General features: G+C 40.5%; 1 protein-coding gene across 15 annotated transcripts in view; it reads right to left on the reverse strand.

Annotated features, from left to right (window-relative positions):
* The window catches only part of ADCYAP1R1 (ADCYAP receptor type I), a 159664-nt gene that overhangs the window by 94086 nt on the left and 43179 nt on the right, over nucleotides 1–22399 (reverse strand). For all 15 annotated transcript variants that reach the window (XM_063173716.1, XM_063174788.1, XM_063174702.1 and 12 more), the window contains one exon: nucleotides 2656–2761. In XM_063173716.1, the coding sequence (XP_063029786.1) occupies nucleotides 2656–2761 (106 nt within the window). The remainder of the gene's footprint in view (nucleotides 1–2655; nucleotides 2762–22399) is intronic.

Here is a 22399-nt window from a genome sequence, read left to right on the forward strand (position 1 = left end):
CGTGGGAACCTTGGAGAAGGATCCATGAACCCTAATATTTTATAATATTATTCTAGATACTGCAGAAATACAGAATATAGAGACTGTTCATGTCCCAGACCCACTTTCTGTACCTGACCCTTTTTGTGTCACCTGCCATAAATGATGAATTTTTCTTTTAAGTCCCAATAACTTGATCATGTTCACAACCCCCTACAGACTTCCTAAAAGTTCATGATCCCATTTCAGACCTTGCAGCCCCACTGAGGAGAAATAAATTCTCAAAAAATTTATATATTGAATTATTCTATTGGAATTTTCAGGCAGGAATAGTCAAAGAGGTAATTGTGTGCTTCTCCTTTGAATTAGCAGAATTTTGTTCACCAGTCAGGAGGGATTTCTCGCTTCTTTCAGCTATTTCTGACAAGCAAGGGAGTTATTCCCTGTCTTTATCTTTCTTTGAGAGAAACAACTGATAACATTTCTCCACCGTCATCATTCAGTCTTAACATTTCTCCACCGTCATCATTCAGTCTTAGTGGTGAATATAAAAAAATTATATGGAGAAATTTTCATTTTTCACAAATAAAAAATAATTTGTGTGCAGCAGGAGAAATTCAAGAGGAATCAACACCCTGCACTGATGACTGCTTAATTTCTGGGGAATTACTTCATCTTCAGGGGGTTTTGTGGTGAAACATCTACAAATTCAACCACTAAGGAGGTGGTAGGATTTTGTTGATATTTTTTAACTTAGGAGATCAAGCTTTGTTGAGAATGAGGGTGGCAGGATCTGGCTTGAAATAAGCATCATGAAATAAAGAAGGATGAGTCTGGAGGTCAGGATTTAGAGTGAAATGCTGCAGTCCCAGAGGTGAAATGAAATAAATTTAAAACAAGTCTACAAAAAAATCTAAAAAAAAAAAATTATTAATATGCAGAGAAAAAGGCCAGCAAGCAGGATGCGTGGAAGGAAAGGGTTTTCAAACAAGAAATACACCAGGATCCTTCACTGGAAAATTAATCTCTTAGAGGGGATATGGGTTTTTTTTTTTTTTTACTCTAAGCCACGTCAGCTGTGGAAGTCATTGCCACAGGATGTGGGGAACAACTCAGAGATGCTCAATGAGCCTGGGAAAATCCTCCCAGTGATTCAGCCTGCAGACACTGGGGGAGCAGAACAGGGAGCAGCTGGGCTCTGCTCAGAGTGAGAGCCTGAGAGGATCCAGTCCCTTCCTGCCTGAGTGGGTGATACAATCCCACCACATTGAGATGAAAAAGCCTTTTCCAGGGGCTCTGGGCTTCCTCCATCTCTGAGCTGTGTCCTTTCCACTGGGAACAGGCAGGAGGAGGAGTTCAGTGTGAGCAGTGCCCAGCTGTCAGGGTTATTCTGGATTCGGGCGATAAAGGAATAAAAGCTGGCTGGTGAAATGGTCTCCTCTCACCTGGGGAGTTCTATGAGTTCCTGAACCCAAACAATGAGGAATAGGTCTCATGATCAGCTTCTGGCACCATTCTGGGGGTAAGAGGCAGGAAAAAGGCCTTTTTCCCCTTTTTTCCCCTTTTTTCCCCATTTTTTCCCCTTTTTTCCCCTTTTTCCCCTTTTTCCCCTTTTTCCCCTTTTTCCCCTTTTTCCCCTTTTTTCCTTGGCTCATGCCACTTCTGGAGCAGGGAAAAATTGGGAAGCTTTCCCGTAAAGCACAAAGAGGGTCTCAAAACCACATCCCTGTGGGTGGGATGGACTGCCTGGCACACACTGAGCTTTCCTCACTTCCACCACACCCCACAGTGACTCTGCCCAGAGCTGGGCAGCAGGACAGAAATAAATTAATGCATGAGGTAAATAGCAGGACCCTGATGGAAACCCTCCTCTCTGATGGAAATGCTCCAAGCAGCTAAAATTCCTGAATTTTATGGTCAGCTTTAGAGGGCAGTGACAACACAGACACCTGCACTCTGACCTCCTGTGCTTCTGCACTGAAATGTGCTGCAAGGAAAAGGGGAGACAGAGCTCCCCCCTTTTATCACACACAACGTGTCCTATCGGCTTTTCTCTGTGGTTTTACCAATTCCAGTCACAGCAGAGGCAGCTTGGACAGGACTCAGTGAATGGACCCTGATTTCCAATTAGTTTCTTTGTCATTCTTTGCCCTTCTCCCCTTGGTGCTGGCCACAGTTCCAGCCAGAAGGAAATGGGACAGGATATTAAACCATAAATTTCTTTGCTCGCTGCCTCAGTTTCTTATCTCAGCAAAAGCACGAGTACCCTTCATCAAGATTACAGACACCACGAGGATAATCCCTGCAAAGGGCCTCAGATCACGGGAGAGATACCCAAATTATTGCTGTGATGAGCTGTGTCACATCCTGTCCCCAAAGCTGCTGCCACCCAGGCAAAAATCATCCAGCAATCCTTTCTTTTTAATTTTTTAATTATTATTTTTACGGACATATTATAACCTTAAGCAAAGAAACAAATTCCTGACCTCTGATAACAACCAGGAATGGTTCCTATGCGCCCCCATTGATTGAATTTTTGTTTTTTAATTTCCCCAAGCTCGTTCAGCAGCACTGATGCTCCTCTCACCATGAAACCCCTCTCACCCTCCAGGCATCCCAGGAAATGGTGAAAATCCATTTAAATGGTCAGCTCAAGGTGCAGGGGCTGAGACTCACCTGGAGAGGAATCATTGAGAGGGTTCAGGGCCGTCGCCCTCCGGATCTTCTCCAGACAAGTCTCTTGCTCCTTTTTGATGATGCAGTTGGAATGGGTTGCTGCAACCTGAAATATGGGGGAAAATAAGGAAAAAAAAAAAAAAAAAAAGCAGTTACAAAAATAAAATAGTTCATGAGGTGATCAGTAAGTTTTAAGAACCCATTGCAGGAAAAAAGAAAGAAAAAAACCAAAAATATCATTTAAAGTTGAGAAAAAAGTGTAACAAACCTCATTTTCTTTCTCTTTTTTCTTTACTTTTACTCCTTTTTTTTTTTTCCTAGCATGTCTAAGGCCTAATTAAGTAATTAAAACTTGCATAAATTATTTGGGGGTTTTATATTTTATTATTATCCCTGTCAAAATGTGATTTCTAACAGGTTTGTTTTATTTTATTGAATTACTTCTTCACATATATCTGAACAAGGGTATCTCTAAATACAAAAAGAATTTAAAGAAGAATTAGGAATAAATTTCTTCTTGGTTTAAAAAAGATTTAGGAATAAATTTCTTCTTGGTTTAATCTTCCACCAGTTTCTTATGAGTCTTTGCACAATTCATTAAAATCTCTCTGGAATCTAAACCAAATTAAAAGCTGTTTCTCTTATTCTGTCACCCTGTTCATTCCTCAGTGTTGCTTTTATTTATTTCCAGAGAATTCAAGGCAAATTCTTTTGTCAAAAACAATACAATGTCAATTAAATCAGGCTGACTTGATCCAAATATTTTCTTTCTTTTTTTCTGTTTTCTATCTTTAACTCTCTAATACAGCCAAACACAAGAAAAAAGTAAAGGGGGAAAAAGAAGGGAATAAAAAAATTATGAGAGGAACATTGCAGCCAACACAATCCAGGCAATCCCAAAGCAGCAACAAAATAAGGATGTGACTCATTTCTGGAAATCAATACAGGATTTCATTCCTATAGCAGACAGTGGCCAAGGAATATCAATTAAAGGAGAATAAAACCTCAGATTTCATGAGATCACTGTATAGGGGCATGGCTGAGGTTCAAATCCAGTGAAAATCAGTGCCCTGGCTGAAGATGATTTGTTGGATTATTCCCTTTTCCGACCCAAAGCTGGGGAAATGGAGAGGTTTTTTAAAAACTTTTATTCCATTTTCAGTGTCATGTGAAGGGTGATACAATACACGTTATAATTCACATCATTGCAATTAGAATTACAACTTCCAAATTAATATAGTTTTTAAAATATTTTTACTGTAAATACATTCCCACAAGAATTACTAATGCTTCACAACACAAACAACTTTCTAAACAAAGACTAAGAAAATTCTTAGACTTTCAACTTTTCCAACTGTCATCTCAACAAATTATAATGAAGAGCTGATAATTTCAGCTCCTACTTACAAAACTCCAATAATAATTCAACCAAAACCAACAATAACTATTACTATTACTATTACATTACCAATAAATATAAATAAACAAGGTATATACCAAAAAATACCTTTTAAGTACTTTAACCCAATACCTAATGTCCTTCAGATTGTACCAGCAATGAACAACCATAAATGTACCAGCAATGAACAACCAAAGCAAATGTACATTCTAACACACCTTAGTGAAACAATTCATATTACAAGTGTACTAAATACAAAAACAAACATCACTATGATTTCTCAATTAAAATTTAGTAACACACATAAATATTCTCACAAAAATTTAAAAAATCTACCTTATATCTATGAAATAAATTCATAATTACTGTTGTAAATCCCTCAAAAAATCCTCAACAACCATCCATCCCTTCTTAATACTATTACATTACCAATAAATATAAATAAAGAATTTATATACCAAAAAATAGCTTTTAAAAACTTTAACCCATCACCTAATGTCCTTTAGATAAAACATATCAGCAATGAACAATCAAAGCTAACAGACATTCTAACACACATTAGTAAAACAATTAATATTACAAGTCTTCTAAAAACAAAAACAAACATCACAAAAACAAAAATCACTATGATTTCTCATACATTTTAATCAAACAATTGAAATTTAGTGACACACATAAATAGTCTCACAAAAATTAAAAAAAAAATTACCTTATATCTATGAAATAAATTCATAATTACTGTTATAAATCTCCCAAAAAACCCCCAATAAACATCCATCCCTTCATAATACAAAAACCCATCACAATATTTGAGAAATGTATTACCCCAATAGAAAACAAAAATAAAAGTGAATTTTTAATTAAAAAAACTATAATAACTGTGGTTCACTGGAGCACTTCTGTTATTTTATTTCTCATCCCATTTCCTTCACTCTTGGCAATGGAAAAGCACAGAGGAAGTTTTGTGGGATCTGCTTCCCCTTATTTGATAAGCAGGAACAAGCAAACAGGGATAAAAATCCCCAAATTTAATCCACTTTTGGTTCCTTTGGAGCTCCATTTGCACAGTTCAGCTTTCCTTCCCTCACACCCCAGGGAATGGGGCGAACAGTTTGGATCAGGGATGCAGCACCCAACAAAACCCGAGAGCAAATCCCAAGGCAGGTGAAATCCTTCCAGCAGCTGAAGGGGATTAAAAAAAATAAGGAAGAGAAATTTCTGCACAGGCAGATAGTGACAGGACAAGAGGAAATAAAAAATAAAAATAAAATTTAAATTAAAACAGGGGAGATTCAGCCTTGGAACCCAGGACATCCCTCTGGCTGCCCTGGAGGACTCCAGACCCTGACAAAGAGCTCAGAGCCCTTGGCACAGAGTCACAAACACCTGTGCCTTTGATTTTAGCCCATGGAAACAATTCCCAACTTTGTATGGAGATGTACAAGCCACAAGAGTTTGAGTAGAATGATAGTGAATTTGTCACAGGATGAAAAAATAGAATTTGGGGGATTTAGAATGGGGGTTCAAGAGGCAAGATGGAGGAATCTGGGTGTGTCCTGTCCTTCCTCCTCCTTCTTCTTGGCCTCCATCTTCTGCTGTGCTGGTGACACTTCTGGATGGGTTTAGAGTAGAGACAGACTGTCTAACATAGGTGATAGGCATTGGAAAATTATTGTAAATAAAGTACATGTAGATTTAAGTATAAAAAGCCAGATCTCAGCAGGTCAGAGAAAGAATGGAATGGATAAGAGAAAATAAACAACCTTGAAAGGCAGAGCTGAGGAATCTCGACTTCTTCTTTGGTCTCGGGGCTGGGAAAAAAGAGACTTTCTAACACCTCAGGGTCATCTCAACACCAGAGACCTCGGCAATTCAGATCAATATTTAGGAAGGAATTGTTCCCTGTGAGGTTGGGCAGTCACTGGCAGAGGGTGACCATAGAAGCTGTGGATGTGCCATCCCTGGAAGTGTCCAAGGCCAGGTTGGACAGAGTTTGGAGCACCCTGGGGTAGTGTAATGTGTCCCTGCCCATGGAAGGGGATGGGATGAGATTTATCTGTAAGGTCCTTTCTAACCCACACCATTCAGTGGCTCTGTAACAATCCAGTTTGGTGGTGCTTGTGTTGTGCTTTTGTTTGTGTAGTGATGCTCTGAACCATCTGCACACTTCTTTTTTTTGGTGTAAATGTTAAAAGCCACCACTGCTATTTCAAGGACAGAGAGGGTTTCCTGATGAACTCTCCTGGAAATCTTTCCTCACCATTTGCAGGAACTAATAATGCTGCACAGTTTCATCATCTCCAAGACCCCAGTAATAAATTTCAGCTTTTTTCCCCCGGGGGACACACCAGGCACAACCATATTAGATTTGTTTGTCTTCAAAACAAACACAATCCTGTTTTAAGGGCTCCCAGGTGCCTGGAAAAGATAAATTGTCACAGATCTCCAGGATCTCCCAAGAACATAAGGGCTTTTGCTACATCATCCCCTAAGCATCCCCAAAGACAGAGAAAATTGCATTGGCTGACATTCAAGTTCTTAGAATATATTTTTAAAAAGATAAAAGGGAAATAACAAGAAAACCAGAGTTGTGCTGTTAGTGCAGGTTCACCCTCCACAGTTGCCCAGGTCTGAGAGGAGTGTCCAGGGGTCGACTCAAAACACAAATGTGGCAGTTTCTATGCATTTCACCAGTACAGATTAGAAAAGCTGTCATTTAGTAAAAATATTGCCTAATAATAATTATAATAATAATGATTCTGCACTGTCTATGGAAGCAGGATGTGACTAAACAAAAGGAAATATTTCTTCACACACTTCCTGCTAACTTGCAGAACTCTTCAGCTTGAAATTGTGGATGTTCAACGCCACACATGGATGCATATATTTATCCAAAGTCCATCAAAGTAATGAGGCTAGAGACACCAGAACAGGTTATTCCAGGTTGTTCCAGCTGCTCCTGGATCCCTGGGAGTGTCCAAGGCCAGGCTGGACAGGGCTTGGAGCAACCTGGGATGGTGGAAGGCGTCCCTGCCACAACAGAGGTTGAACAGGATGAGCTTCAATGTCCCTTCCAACCCAAACCATTCTATGATTCCACTCTAGAATATTAAGAAACCCACCATGCCCCTGTTCTCAGAGACATTTGATAAGAAAATTTTGATTCAATCTACAGTGTGATTTATCCTTACTTTTCTTTTGTTATCGTCTTTGCTAGAGGTATATCAAGGCCAGGGCATGATTGATTGTAAAGAAAGCCAAAGGTTAAAAGCTCAGACTTTACTGTTCTCCTTGCAGACTGGCACACCTATTCAGAGGTCTCTGACTAAACTGAATGATTAAATTTGGCCAAATGATTAAATTTAGTCAACTGTATCCCAGTAAGTCTGGCTTAGGAGGCTCAGGTGTGGACAGAAAGAGCCACATGGTTCTCCTGTCCCTGCAGCTTTCCTCCAGCTTTCACTGTTGCCACAATATTCTGATGTGACTTCCCATCAGCATTTTTGTGCCATTTCATAGCACTTCATCAACAGATTTAAAAAAAAAATAATTTTGGGGAACATGGAAACTGAAACAGAAAGCAAAGGAGGAAGCATCAATCTCAGTGTCAGAGGAGAGAACAGGAGCTGCCTGCCATCCCTGCTAACAAGCAATTCCGTATCTGGGAAAATCAAAAGCGCTTGAATTGTTCATAACAAAAGGAATTATTATTGCTGCTTTAATTGAAGGGATGGGACCACAAAAACCTGATTTATTACTCAGATAGACATCAGTCTCAGAGGCTGTGAGATTTTAGAAGAGCAGGCAGTCAGCTATAGCTCAAACTAGTCACAAGTTCTTTGTTACAAGACAATATATAACTTTATAACCCAATGGACAGTTGCCACAAAGTTTATTTTGCTTTTCTAACCCGTCACCTTGACTTAATTTTACTGCACTACATATACTTTTATCCAATGAACTTCTATCACACTTATATGAGCTTTTTTACAAGTTCTGAACTCAGCTTACTCTGTACAACCACATTACTACATTATAAACCCTTCACCATCTTATCAATACAGTTTTTACTTGCTTAAGGCATATTCCTACTTACAACTATAGAAACATAAGTTTATGATTTTCCTGCTAATATCTATGTATTGTATTTTTACATCAATCCAAGCTTCTCCCAAGGCTGCAAATCAAACCCTCCTGTGTCTGTGGAAGTTTCTGTTTTTCCACTTCCCAAAATAAAGGTCTGTCTGTTGAATGTTATCACCTTGTTTGTCTGTTGAATGTTGCCTGTTTTGATGTTATCACATTTTCCTGAAAGGATCCGGGGGTTTGATGCTTCTCCATCGACCATGGAGTGGCAGAGCCTTTAATTTCCCAAGTCAGGCTTCGACAAGTGAAGGCAGAGCCCGATTCCAATGGCAGTGCAAGCCTGAATCCAGTCCTTGTGATCCTATTTCTTCTGCCTCGAGGACATTTGCAATTTCCTGTGCTCAGCAGAGACAGCCTGGTCTCAGTTTCCCAGAAGAGATCAGTGATATGTGCAGTTAAAGAGTGTTTTGACACATAACAGGAAAAATCAAGAATCCCAGTCGATAGCGCATGAAATTCGCAGGTCTTTGAAAAATTTATTGCTCTCAATGAAGTGAAAGATTCTGCCTCGCATCAGTTTAGAGAATGTGTACATTCATTTAGATACAGAGACAGTAAAATTCAATATCTGTTTGGTTCTGAGAGAGCACAAGAAGCTGGCAGGACATGCAGAGGTTCAACAAATTCAGAGCTTTCATTTCCCTTACGTGGTTTTTATTAAGGTGGCCACCACAAATATAAACTGGTATGTGCTTTGTGCAAATTCCAGTACTTAATTCTTTGCTGTTCCCGTGAACTTATGGTGAAATTAATAACAATCATGTTATTAAAGATCTTATGTATTTAGAATAAATTTGGTAGAGATAATTATATTTTTCATATATATTTATATATTATAAATTTGGTCTATATAATTTTATATACACATCAACCATGCAGAACAGTCCAGCCAAGAAAACCTGAACTGTCTGACTACATTTAGTTATTCACCAAACACCATTTTGCTCATTTTGCTCATTTGACCTGATGGTCTCAGGTCAAATGCAGTGTTCTTTTGAGGATCAAAGTCTGTCATCACAGAAAGTCTGAAATTCTCAGCAACCAGGTCTCTGGCTACATTCAGTTATTCACAAGACACCATTTTGCTCATTTTGTTCTCAGTAAGAATATCCACAATTGCTATAAATCTTGATTTCTCTACATGAGTTTACTCAGAAGTGAGATGTCCCCAGCACTCCTGAGAACCTCCAGGATAAGAAAATTTGCTTTGAAGTCCTTGTAATGATGTGATGGTGAAATGGGAATTCACTTGGCATTTCTATAAAGGCCAGATCAAATATGGCAATTCAGTACCACTAACTGCTCTTTCCTTTTCTGCATTTTTGTGTTAAGTCTTTAAAGTCCTGATTTTTTTTTAGTTTTTTTTTTTTTTTTTTTTTTTTTTAAGTAAATGGGAACATTTCTACTCCATTCAGGATATGCCATATCAGGCACTTTGACAATAAGAGGGGTAATGAGGGGACAGATAAGAATCAAGAACAACAACAGCAAATCTTCATTAAATCCTCCATGGCCATGGTTTTACATCAACACAAAGAGGAATTAGAGTGTGATTCAACTTTTGCCTAAGTGTTGTTCCTAAAATAATGCAAGAGAGGAGTTGAATCCACAAGGTAGATGAGATCACTCACTTCAAGCTGAATTACACACATTTTACTAATTCTATTATGACTTCCAGTATTGAAAAGTTAGCTTCAAAAATGATAAATGGTTCTGCGAGCGTTGCCAAAAGAGGCTCACTTTGTCATGGAAACACCACTGCTGAGTCCCTGTTCCCACCAAGCAATGATTCAAGTGGTCACACCAGGGCCAAGACTTGCAAAAGGCTCTGTTACAAATAGAGGGGTTTGGGAAGGAGCTCTGAGTATCTGGACATTGTTCCAGAACTGATTTCCATCATTGCTGGGCTCTACAACACTGGCTTGGCAGCCCAACAAGTTGTTGTCCCCAGAAACGTCTGAGGCTTGCCACTTGATTGCGTTTTTTGCCTTCCTGTGCAAATGGGGGAATCTATAAAATCAGAGGGTTTTGGGAAAGTTGCAAAAGATAGGCTTTAGAGACAGCAGAACTGTGATTAGAGCTAAGCAGTAGCCATGAGATTGGTCAGCAGAAAAATTATTTAAAAAGTAGAAAACAAAGACAAATGGAACAATGGTCTGTGTATTGATGCTTGTCTAGAATAACTCCCTAAGCTGCAGAAAAGTTTATCTAGTGAGGTATTAGGGAGTTCTAAGCTTAATAATGGAGCTCTGTGCATTGTGCTTTAAGGCTCACCAGCAGGTATTGTATTTGAAATAAGCAAGCACTGTTTAACCAAAGGTGTGTGTGCTTATAGTGGTTGGATAGAACTACTGTCAATGTGCTTTTGCTTTGTGTGATTGGTCAAAAAACTTATAAAGTAAGTTATAACATTAAGTTCTTGGTCTGCTGTCTGAGATGTGAGCTGATGGGATCTTCCCATTGTTATAAGCACAGAATGAGACTGATCTGGAAAATAAAACAGCTCAAGGCACGTTCCTGGCTGTCCTGTCCCATTTGTGATTTGTACATAAACCTCAGCCAGCAATATGCAAATGGTATCCAAACTCCTGTGATTTCAGAACACTTCACACTGAGTGAAAGGGAAAAGCCATTGGGAACTCCTTCAATCCCAGCCACAAACGTACAATCTGCAGCAGAGCTTGGACACCACGCTTTAAACAAATTGTGCGGGGAAAAAATAAAATACCCAGCAGCAGAACACTCTGCCAGGAAAAGGCATCGATCCCTTTCCAAGTGGCTGATGGAAATTTAAGATCTGGGAACCTTCTGACACTCCTGGAGAGATGCACATCCCAGTGCAGGTTAGAAAATAGCAGCAGCACAATCAACAGCTCCCTTCTCTCAGTGGATGCCTTCTGAAGTGAATGCTGGACAAAAGAGGTGTTACACAACGAGGGGTAAAACTGTTTTTGAGTCTGCCTGAACTGGATTTTTGTAGCGTCACAGAATTATTGGATGGCTTACGTTGGGAGGGACTTCAGAGATATTTTCCCAATTTTCCTGTCTTGGGCAGAGACACCTTCCATTATCCCAGGGTGATCCAAGACCCATCCAGCCTGGCCTTGGGCACTGCCAGGGATCCAGGGGCAGCCACAGCTGCTCTGGGCACCTGTGCCAGGGCCTGCCCACCCTCACAGGGAACAATTCCATCTCAATATCCAATCTAAACCTGCTCCCTTTCAGTCTGAAGCCACTTCCCTTTGACCTGTCATCACATGTTCTTTTTAATAACCTCTCTATATCTTTTTGCAAGCTCCCTTATCTTAGAAATCAGCTGTAAACCCCCTCTTGGAGCATTGTGAAGCATTCCCAGAATAGTTGAAGACTTCCATGGGAAGTATAATTTTGGATTAAACCAACATATCCATTTCCCCTATCTCTAATAGCAGGTGATGCTTCTCAAAGCATTCTACTGGCAGGATGAATCACTTTTCACTGGAAAAGTGATTAAAAATCTTGCTAGACATAATGTGCTTGAGATGAAACTAAAGGTTTAATAGCGCTCATGATTGCTGATTTTATATTGCATAAAAATGGCTTTCTCTAGCAATTCCTGGGAATTTCCTCTCCAAAGATAAAATTCTGAAGTACAACTCCCAACAGCGCAGTTTGGATCTTTCTTTTATTGCTTAGAGGACAATGTCAGCCTGAAAAGCTGATAGCATTGCAATTCCTACTCATTTTTTAAATTGTTCAAAAGAAAGGGAATTTAAGCGTTCAAATAAGGGCCTACTCCCTCACAAAGCTTTATGGGCAGATTCTCACTGCTCTGAGAGCTTTTAGCATGGAGCAAGATTGGGCTGCATGGCCTCACTGCAGGATATCAGGGCTGCAGGACATGCAAATATCACTGACAACCTCTTCCAAGGACACTTTCCAGCTCCTGGCACAGGTTGTGGCAGGGCAGAGCTGTTGGCAAGAGAAGAGCCCAGCGTGGATCCAGGGTTTGGCCAAGTCTCTGTCACAGCAAGAGATTTCCTGGCTGGGGGTCACAGGCAAGTCATGCAAATGCAAATTGCTGGGATTTGTGATTGACAAAGGAGGAAAAATAATGAATTTTTTTTTTTTCCTGTGTGGTCCTACTACTGCAGCCTCAGGTAACCATTTCAGATTTAGCACAGAAGTTCAGATTAATCAATTAATAAAAAATGACTGGGGGTGGGGGGACGGGGAAGCTGGAGGGTGGGATTTATGTTTTTTAACACATTGTGCCTGGCTGAGAAGTGAGGATTTCTATCAGCATAAATCTGGGATGAGATGTTGAGATTCAGCTGAACACCTGAAACGAGGGAGCTGAAATAGAAACACTTTAATTTCTGAGCAATCTGGGACACACTGTTCATATAATCTGTGGAACTGCTGATCCAGAGGGGTAAATCTTTAGGTTTACAATGATGTTGATTTTTCAGCTCCCAGATTTTCTCTATTAGAGATCAATCTGCCGCCTTGGCAAAATTACTGGTTACTCTGAACTCTGAAATTTCCACATAAACTCTGAATAGGGGGTTCCAGGTGATCCTTAAGAAGGTCCTGGAAAATACAGCTGTATTTTTTATTTTTAACTGATGGAAAGGCATCTCCTCCTCTCCTATTTTCTCCAGAGGATTTTCAGGAAAAGCACACCTTTTTCACTCTTTAGACATTTAGGAATGTCCCCTGTTTAAAGCAGAGTCTGTATCAGCTGCCAGAGCAACCCAAAATCAATAGGATATAAAAGATAACCTAGAGCTTCACCCTGCTCTTCCTGGTCTACAGATTTTATGTTTAAAGCTCAAGTCTGTCCCACTCTTTGCCTTCACCCATCCCTGTCTCTGGTGGCTTTCTCTCAATGATGTCAACTACCACATGTGCCTTCCAGGGAGATCCATGGAAGCACAGCATAATTCATGTCGGAAGGGACCTCCAGAACCAACCAGCACAAATTTCCACAGCAATGGAAATAGTTAATTCCAATTAACCAGTATAGGATTAATTGGACTTTTCCCACCTGTGTTATGGAAAACTCTGAAGAAGTTTTGAAGACTGCACAACCTTGGTGGAAAGGTATCACTACAAGCCCTGGTCAAAAGTCTCTCTCCATCTCTCTTAGAGGTGGCATTCAAGCAATCCAGTTTAAGGGCAAGGAAAATTTTTACTTTAGGTTTTAAAAGGTGATGCAATCTCCTCCGTGGGCGGAAAAAAATAAATTTAAGCTAACAAACCAAACTAAACAAAAGACAAACAAATATTGCTGCAGGGGCAGCAATGGAAATAGTTAATTCCAATTAACCAATATAGGGTTAATTGGCTTTTTCCACCTGCATTTTGGAAAACTCTGAAGAAGTTCTGAAGACTGCACAACCTAGGTGGAATTAACTTGAGTGCTCACTTATTCTCAGAGTAAAAAGGATTCTCTCCAATATGAAGCTCCCTTGTTTCAGGTTACACCAACATTTAGACACATCACAACGAGAACCCTGGCTCTTTCCTCCTGATGCTCTCCTCATAATTACCACAAGGCTGCCACAGGGTTAGCCCTAATTTTCTCTCCTTCCACCTGGCAAAAAAGCCACATTTTCTCATCCTCTCCTCACAGGCAATCTCAGTGTCCCTCCTTTGAACTCGCTACAGCTGACTGCGGTATTTTATGCATTGAGAATCCTCAAGCTGGATGCAATATTCCAGAAGCAGTAGATTTAGATGAGATATTAGAAAGAAATTCTCTCCTGTGAGGGTGCTGAGCCCTGGCACAGGGTGCCCAGAGAAGCTGTGGCTGCCCTGGATCCCTGGCAGTGCCCAAGGTCAGGTTGGATGGGGCTTGGAGCAATCTGGGACAGTGGAAGGTGTCCCTGCCCATGGCAGGGGGTGGAACTGGATGATCTTTAAGTTCCCCTCCAACCCAAACCATTCTGTCGTTCTATGATGTACAACTGATCCATCAAGTGCTGAGTGGATGGGAATAAACGTTTCCTTGTATCTCCTGCCTTTGCTCTCTCTTAATCCAGCCCAGGACCCTGTTGGCCTTCTCTGCTTTCCTCACGACCTGTGCAAAAAGATGCAGACTCAAGGTTCCCAAAGAATTCTTGAGTATTTTTTTTCACACTGCAAAGAACTTTTGGGGACTTTAGCTGAGGGAATCTGTGCTGGCATCAGGGCTCTCTCACTGTGGGGACATTGGGAAACAGAGAAGCTTTCAGGAGCTCTGCAGCTGTCGTGCCACTGGATGCCACGTTCATTTGCAAAGCAAGCTCTTGTCATTACTTGTTATTATTTGCCCATTTACACTTCGCTGCATTTAAACAAAACCCCGAAGAGAGAAGGTCCCTGACAGGAAATTTGTTTTGTGGAGGCTCCCAGCAAGTTCATGGAGCCCCATCTGAGTCACACTTGGAACAGGAACGCGCTGACGAACAGCTACGGGAGGCTGCAGAAACACTCTCCACACACACTTACCCTGCCCAGGGGAGGAAGCTTTAATTAATCTGCTAATTAAATTAAAGCTGTTTGCCCTCAGCTAGCACGCACACGTTCTTCCCTTTCTCTCCTCCCTGCAGGCAGCTCCAGTGGATGCCTCGTGCTGCAGCTCTTACTCCAATATTCCCCAAAGGGGCTCCGGGAATGGGGAGACCACTGGAGGAGGAAGGCAAAAAGCTCATTAGAGCAGTGGTAATTGGGAGCGCTTGAATTTATTCTCAGCTCCCCTCCTTCTCCTTTCAGTGCTCACAGACATTGGGTTGGGTATTGTGCTGAAGTGGAGGATGAAAAACAAATCGCTTCACAACTGGAAAAACCCCAAAGGAATCAAATCTTTGCACAAAAGGTTGTGCTTAGAGTGGTGTTCTCGGCCAGCCTTTCTTTCTCCTTCTTGTTTCTGGAAGGTGTCATCACTATTTTGCTGTGAAAACTCAAGGAGGGGATTCAAGCACATTTTTCTGAAGAAAAGAAGGGAGCAGACTGAATGGGATGTCAGAGCACCAGCATGGAGCTCAGCTAAAGGGATCAGAAAGGAAAAGATGGGGCAGCCACAGCTTCTCTGGGCACCCTGTGCCAGGGCCTCCCCACCCTCACAGGGAAGAATTTCTTCCCAAAATCCCATCTAACCCTGCCCTCTGGCAGTTTGAAGCCATTCCCCCTTGTTCTGTCACTACAAGCCCTTGTCAAGTCTCTCTCCAGCTCTCATAGAGGTAGCATGCAAGTCGTCCAGTTTAAGGGTTAGGAAAATTTTTATTTTGAGTTTTAAAAGGTGATGCAATCTCCTCCATGGGAAAAAAAAAAATAAGCAAACAAACCAAACCAAACCAAACCAAGAAAAGAAGACAAACATACACACAAACAAAACCCTAGAAGACAATAAACAAACAAACAAAACCAAATAAAAATAGGGGGAAAAAAGAAAAAAAATAAGGAAGAAAAAAAGCTGAGATATATTAACACACTTCTGCAGGATGACAAAAGATACTAAAACAACTGATTTTTTTCCACAAAATTCTCTATTTTCTACAAAATGGAGAATTCCAACTTCCATACACTGTGATCTCTCAGTCTGGGTTTATATCACAGAGAGTGTTGCTCATGCCACTTCTATTAGGTGATCTAGCCAAGCAGAGTTCCTTCTTTTAGGGTTCCTGCCTATTGATGGGCACCTTATCTCTAATTTTAGGGCTGTCTCAAAGCTGTGGTGCTGAGGAGCATCAGGAAACACCTCTCATAGCAAAGTAATGCTTTGGACACTTCATTTTGATCAATATTTATGACTTAAGTTATCAGGGTGAAAAAAAGAGACAAGAAGACTTGCAGTGTCAGTGTCTGTGTCCTGCTGGTAACAAAAATGGGATGCCAAGGTGACTGGAGTGGCTGTAGATCCTGCACTGGTGGATCCCATCCCCATCCTCCTGCTTGGAAACTCTGATTTTTGCTTTATTTTTTCACCTTCAGCACCCCAGACTGTATAGGCCTGATGCCTCAGGTTTAGCTTTTATATTTTCAGATTCTGTGCTGCTTTAGTGTGTGGGTCTGAGCTCCACATCAGGGCATGGTGAGCTCTGTGCACAGAGCAGGGAGACAAAACAATTCCTGCTCCAGCTGGGCACCAAGGACAAATGACCCAAATCTCAGCCCCAGAGCACAAACACCGTGGGCTGGAGAGAGAAAAACAAGCAGGGTGGGACTGCCTGGGCTAAAGCTGGGATGGGACAATGAACTGCAAGGTGCAAATGGAGCAGAGCTGATCCCAGGGAGAGACCCCGGCAGCGCTCGTGCATTTTGGGGCCATTTTGGTTCATCTTGGGTGCAGCCCTGGCTGGGCTCTGGTGCTGCCCAAGGTGCATCCATGGAGGGTTTTAATAAATCCCTGCTTTATTCTTTAGCTCTGCCCAGCCTCTGCTCTAGGTCAGCCTTCACAAGGCATCAGTTCAGTGGAAGTAGTGGGCACATGGTTGAGCACCAGGATTTAAATATCTGGAAACAGCTCTTGAACAGAAACATTTCAATGCCATTCCCAGGAAACACCACCTCTGATGGTGCACAGTGGCCTCCTGACAGTGAATAACCAAACTCTAGGCAGATAAATCCCTGCCAGAGGAGTGATCAGTTCCACCAACACAATTCCCCCACTGATGCAGCAGAGGGGATTTGGTATGTTGGTAATTCATTTTTTGTTTAACCACATGCAGCATTTAGGTCTTGGGCATCTGTAAGCTTTAAAATGACAATTTGATGCCATTTAATGATGCTCTGGACACCACTGAGATTAGGAAGACACATTACCTGTTTTATAGTATTTGTCTCATTAAATCTTTTAATGTCTCCATTAATGCATATTAACAAATAATGACTTTCAGTGGGAGATTTGGCCTCCGTCTTTAACCCTATAATCTATATTATAGTATAATTATTTATGTTTTATATATAATATATTTTATCACATAATGACTTTCAGTGGGAGATTTGGCCTCTGTCTTTAACCCTATAATCTATATCATAGTATAATTATTTATGTTTTATATATAATATATTTTTAGAACCTGAGAATGTGCAGCTCTGAATTAGGATCATGCCTTGTGATCTGGATGCAGCACAAATGTGCCCCTCTCAAGGACATGCAGTGAGCAGGTGATGAGAAATAACTTTGGACCTCAGTTCCCCATCCCTGACGTTTGAAATAAACAATAAAACCATAAAATTCTTTCAGAGACAACATGAAAAAGAGGCCCAGACTCACAGTCAGCAGGGACCTGTGCATTAGCCACAATACAACCAAAATAAGCAGTAATTAATTACTGCCATTTTCACAGGGGCTGGAGAGACAGGGAAACACAATCACACCCAGTTCCTTTCTTCAATCACTGGAGCTGAACTCCAGAACATCTCAGACAAGGTGTGACAATTAGAGGGCTTTTCTTTTTACACATTATGAAAAATTCAGACACATCCACCTCAATTCCTTTTCTGAGGAGTTGAGAGCAGCAGATGCAGGAGGAGAGCAGAGATGGAACAGAAAATGACAAGAAAAAACAGATGAAACCTCTGGTCCACAGCACAGCCCTGGCAGAATATCCAGAAATGTTTCCTATTAACAGCTGGGGCCTTCCTATACCCTGGAAAATCTTCCCTGGCTGAAGCTGCCCCTGAACACTCCTGATTTTTATATTTTTAAAATTTTATTCATATTACTATGGGATGAGATCCTCAAAATTTGAGGGTTTGGAAGGATAACCTACTGTGTAAAAATCTGGACTAGCATGGAGCAACATATTTCAGAGCAGTTCTTGCTGCCTGTGTGTTACACATCCAGCTCACTCTTTCTTTCAAAATTTTTTTTGTATTTTTTCCCTTTTCCTAACATTTTATTTTTTAATCTAATTAGTTACTATTGCTGTATCAAGAATACTCTGCCATTACAAACTGCAATTCAAAGTTCTCATGAACCACGACTTAAGAATGCAATTTATTACTTAATCCTGCAAAAAGTGCATTTCCTAACCATGTGTGATTCCTTATCTGAATGCTTCATTTCACATGGCATCAGGATAGGAGCATAAAAGTTGTGCAAAAATGAATTTATCTCCCATGCACTGCTCATGAGCCCTCCTTAGAAAACCCCACACATTTCCTGAGCTGAACCTGCAGGAGGTTTCAAAAAGTTCAGAAATGTTGAATATTACAGAATATTACAAAACAGCATTGCAGAATTACTAGAAACCGAACCAAACGAACCAAACCCAGCGCCAGATTGCTCACCCACCCTCAAATCCTTATTTTACTCCCGTATCACCGCAGGGCAGGGTTTGATTTAAGGAGGGACAACGGGCAGGGATGGAGATGCTCTGGTGTTAGCAGCAGATCTCCCCCTTAAAGGGTGACTTCATTCCCAACAAACCAGCAGGGCCTGGCTGCCTTTCAGGCCCTGACAGATCAGCCACAGGTCTCGCTGTCAGAGCCCTGTCGTGACCCAGATTCTGCTCCAGCATCTCCTGCCTTTTGTGCCACACTGAAATCTCCCTGAAAAGGAGGTTTCACTGAAAGGGATATGTCACTAAATCACTGAAAAGGGATATGTCGCTAAATAAAAGGGTGGGTTTTGTTAACCTGGCAGCACAAGTGTTGCTCTCAGCTGTTGCAGCAGCTAATCTGCATTTCATAAAAAGAAAAATGAAAATTTAAAAAAAAAAAAGTAAAAAGTTTTGGTTTTTTGTTTTTTTTTTTTTTTCCGCAAAAAGTTAATGAAAAGACCTTTCTGAAGTGTTGGCAGGTACAGGGATACTGTGGATGCAGAGCTAGTGGAACTTGCCCAGGGTAGCAGAAGCCTCAGCTGTGCTGTTTGCAGCTGCCTGCAATGCACAGCCTTTGAAAATCACAGCCTTTTGCATATTTAAACAAGCGACAATTTTTCTTTTTCAAGAAAGGGAAAAAAAAAAATAGGGTTTAGAGCCAAAGTATAAATGGCTGCAGCTCTGCATGACAGATAAGAAGTGCTGGCTGATATGTTCAAGCATCTCTTCCTAAATTTAATGTGCTAAAGGTGAGAAGTGTCAATGAGTTGGCGCCCTGGAGGAAGAGGTGAGAGTTCTGCTGGGGTTTTTGTGCATGCCACATCAGTGGGGTCTGCCACACACATCTTTTATGGAAAATCCTTTCCTTAGGATTTTTCCTCCTGAGAAGCTGAGAGACCTCAGGAACAAAATGTAAACATTGATTATCTGCTGCTGTGGAATGCAACAGGTGCATCTGTGATTGGTCTCATGTGGTTGTTTCTAATTAATGGCCAATCACAGTCAGCTGGCTCGGACAGAGAGCCAAGCCACAGACCTTTGTTATCATTCTTTGCCATTCTATTCTTAGCCAGCCTTCTGATGAAATCCCTTCTTCTATTCTTTTAGTATAGTTTTAATGTAATATAAATAATAAAATAATAAAGCAAACCTTCTGAAACATGGAGTCAGATCCTCATCTCTTCCCTCATTCTCAGACCCCTGAGAACACCATCACAGGGTCCCTGACTGTTGATTAAGAGACCCCAAGCTTGAAAATTCCAGATCCTACTTCATCCGTGACATGGAATTGCAGAATATCCTCAGTTGGAAGGGGCTCACAAGGATCACTGAGTCCAGCTCCTCACCCTGCACAGGACACCCCAAAAAATCCCACCAGGTGAGAAAATTGTCCAAAAGCTCCTTGAGCTTCGTTGGGCTTGGTGCCACCACAACTTGTGCTGGTGTTTGCGGGGGTCCCAGGACAATGGAAGAGATGAGAATCCTGACTCCATGTTTCAGGAGGCTGATTTATTATTTTATGATTTTATGATATATATTATATTAAAAGAAAATTATATAATAAAACTATACTAAAAGAATAGAAGAAAGGATTTAGTCAGAAGGCTTTAAAGGAATAGAAAAAACTGAAAATAAAATCTTGTGACTGCTCACAGCCTCGACAGGGGAGCTTCCCTCAGTACAAGATAAGCTGCCCTAAAATACTGATTTTCATTCCCAAAGCATCATTTTGGGTTTTGTTAGCAAAGGTGCAGCAAAATATCCAGGGATACAAAAGGGAAAAGAAGTTTCATTTCTATCTTTGTATTCCCTAAATAAAATAGCTGCTGAATTCATGTTGTAACCAGGTGAAAAACAATGGAAAATAAATTTTATTATTTTTTTGCCCCCATCTTCTGTTTTATTTCACAGGAAAAAAAAAAATCCTTTAATATTAAAATAAAATCAGCAAACAGCTGGACAAATAGAATAAACAAACTGCTGTGAAGAAGGAAAAAGTGTATAAATGCAAAAGTGAAGGCGTTGCTTTGCAGAACACCCAGGGTGTCCCCAAGCTGCTCTGCCATGTGCTATCCATGGATTTTGGGGGTGAGAATAATTTGGATACCAGGCCATGTGCAAAGAAATGTGTGGAAAAAGGCAGAAAAATAGGGACGTGCAATGAAATAATGACCTGAGGGCATCACATCCAACCAATGACATTTTTTAAGGGTTTCAGCTACAAAAGAGATGGAATACACAGACCGAACATTCCCCTTATAAAAAAAAAAAAAATCATTTCAGGATACTGAAGATGTGAAACTCAGAATCTCTAAAAGGCAAGAAGAGTCAGCCAGAGCTCCTTAGCCTCACCACCCTAGAAAGGAAGAATTTCTTCCTAATATCCCATTTAATCTCCTCTTTTTCCATTTAAAGCCATCAACCCTTGTCCTAAGATGAGCTCCAGTCTGGACACTCTTCTGTCTAACAAGCTTATTGAGTTTTTAATGAAATTTATCTTTTGTAAGGAAATAAGAAAAAAATCTCTGCCCAAATATTCACATGAAACTGTTAGAAATTTAATTTTTCTGAGATTGTGGTTCTTCTGTCAAATTCAGTTGAACTGACCCAAAGCATTCAGGTTTGCAGGGTACATGGAGGAATAGAAAAATTAATTTATTTCCATATATGTGACCATATTAATTGCTGTCCCAAGGGTTTAAAAGCCCTTCAGCATCTTTCAAGCCATTCCCAATGATGCTGTACAAAATTCCTGGCTCTCCCACAGCTGCAGTTTACTGAGTTTCTTGTGAAATTTATCTTTCTGTAAAGAAGAAAATTTATATTCCTGTAAGGAAATAGGAAAAAAAATCTCTGCCTAAACATTGGTATGAAACTGTTAGAAATTCAGTTTTTCTGAGATTGTAGTTCTTCTGTCAAATTCAGTTGAACTGACCCAAAGCATTCAGGTTTGCAGGGTACATGGAGGAATGGAAAAATCAATTTATTTCCATATATGTGACCATATTAATTGCTGTCCCAAGGGTTTAAAAGCCCTTCAGCATCTTTCAAGCCATTCCCAATGATGCTGTACAAAATTCCTGGCTCTCCCACAGCTGCAGTTTATTGAGTTTCTTGTGAAATTTATCTTTCAGTGAGGAAATAAGAAAAAATCTCTGCCTAAACATTCACATTAAACTGTTAGAAATTCAATTTTTCTGAGAATATGGTTCTTCTGTCAAATTCAGTTGAACTGACCCACAGCATTCAGGTTTGTAGGGTACATGGAGGAACAGAAAAATCAATATATTTCCATATATGTGACCATATTAGTTTCCTGTTCTAAGAGTTTAAAAGCCCTTCAGCATCTTTCCACCCATTCCCAATGATGCTGTACAAAATTCCTGGCTCTCCCACAGCTGCTCTGCAAATGAAGGTTTCCTGGGAATTCCCAGAGCTGCAGCCACTTGTGGATGAACAGTAAATTCATCATTTTGGGGGGCAAACATTTTAAACTGAAAACACACAGTGAGAGTAAATGGCTATTTTAAATGAGGTGCAGTTTGTTCACCCGGTGTTCCTGAATGAGTTCAGACAAAATAAACAACACATCATGTCCAAAAGGCTTAGATATCACATATTTATGTTGCTGGAAGAGGTGCTCAAATTGACTTAGATTGAAATTACATGAGAATTCAATTGCTGTTGCAGAGCAAATATGGTATTTCTTTTATGCTTTTTTAAATAATGGAGAAAATTAGCAGAGACCTAATAACTAAAACCAGCTCAGCCAGAGGGCAGCAGGAAAAAGAACATTTTAATATCTCTGAGGAAGTGGAAACAACTTGCTACCCTTGAGCTTTAGCATATCCTTAATCCAACCCAATCTCCGTTTTGCATTATCTGTTATCTTGCAAGCCTTTGGCAA

This window comes from Melospiza melodia, chromosome 1 (assembly GCF_035770615.1).
Source record: "Melospiza melodia melodia isolate bMelMel2 chromosome 1, bMelMel2.pri, whole genome shotgun sequence".
Taxonomy (NCBI): Eukaryota; Metazoa; Chordata; class Aves; order Passeriformes; family Passerellidae; genus Melospiza; species Melospiza melodia.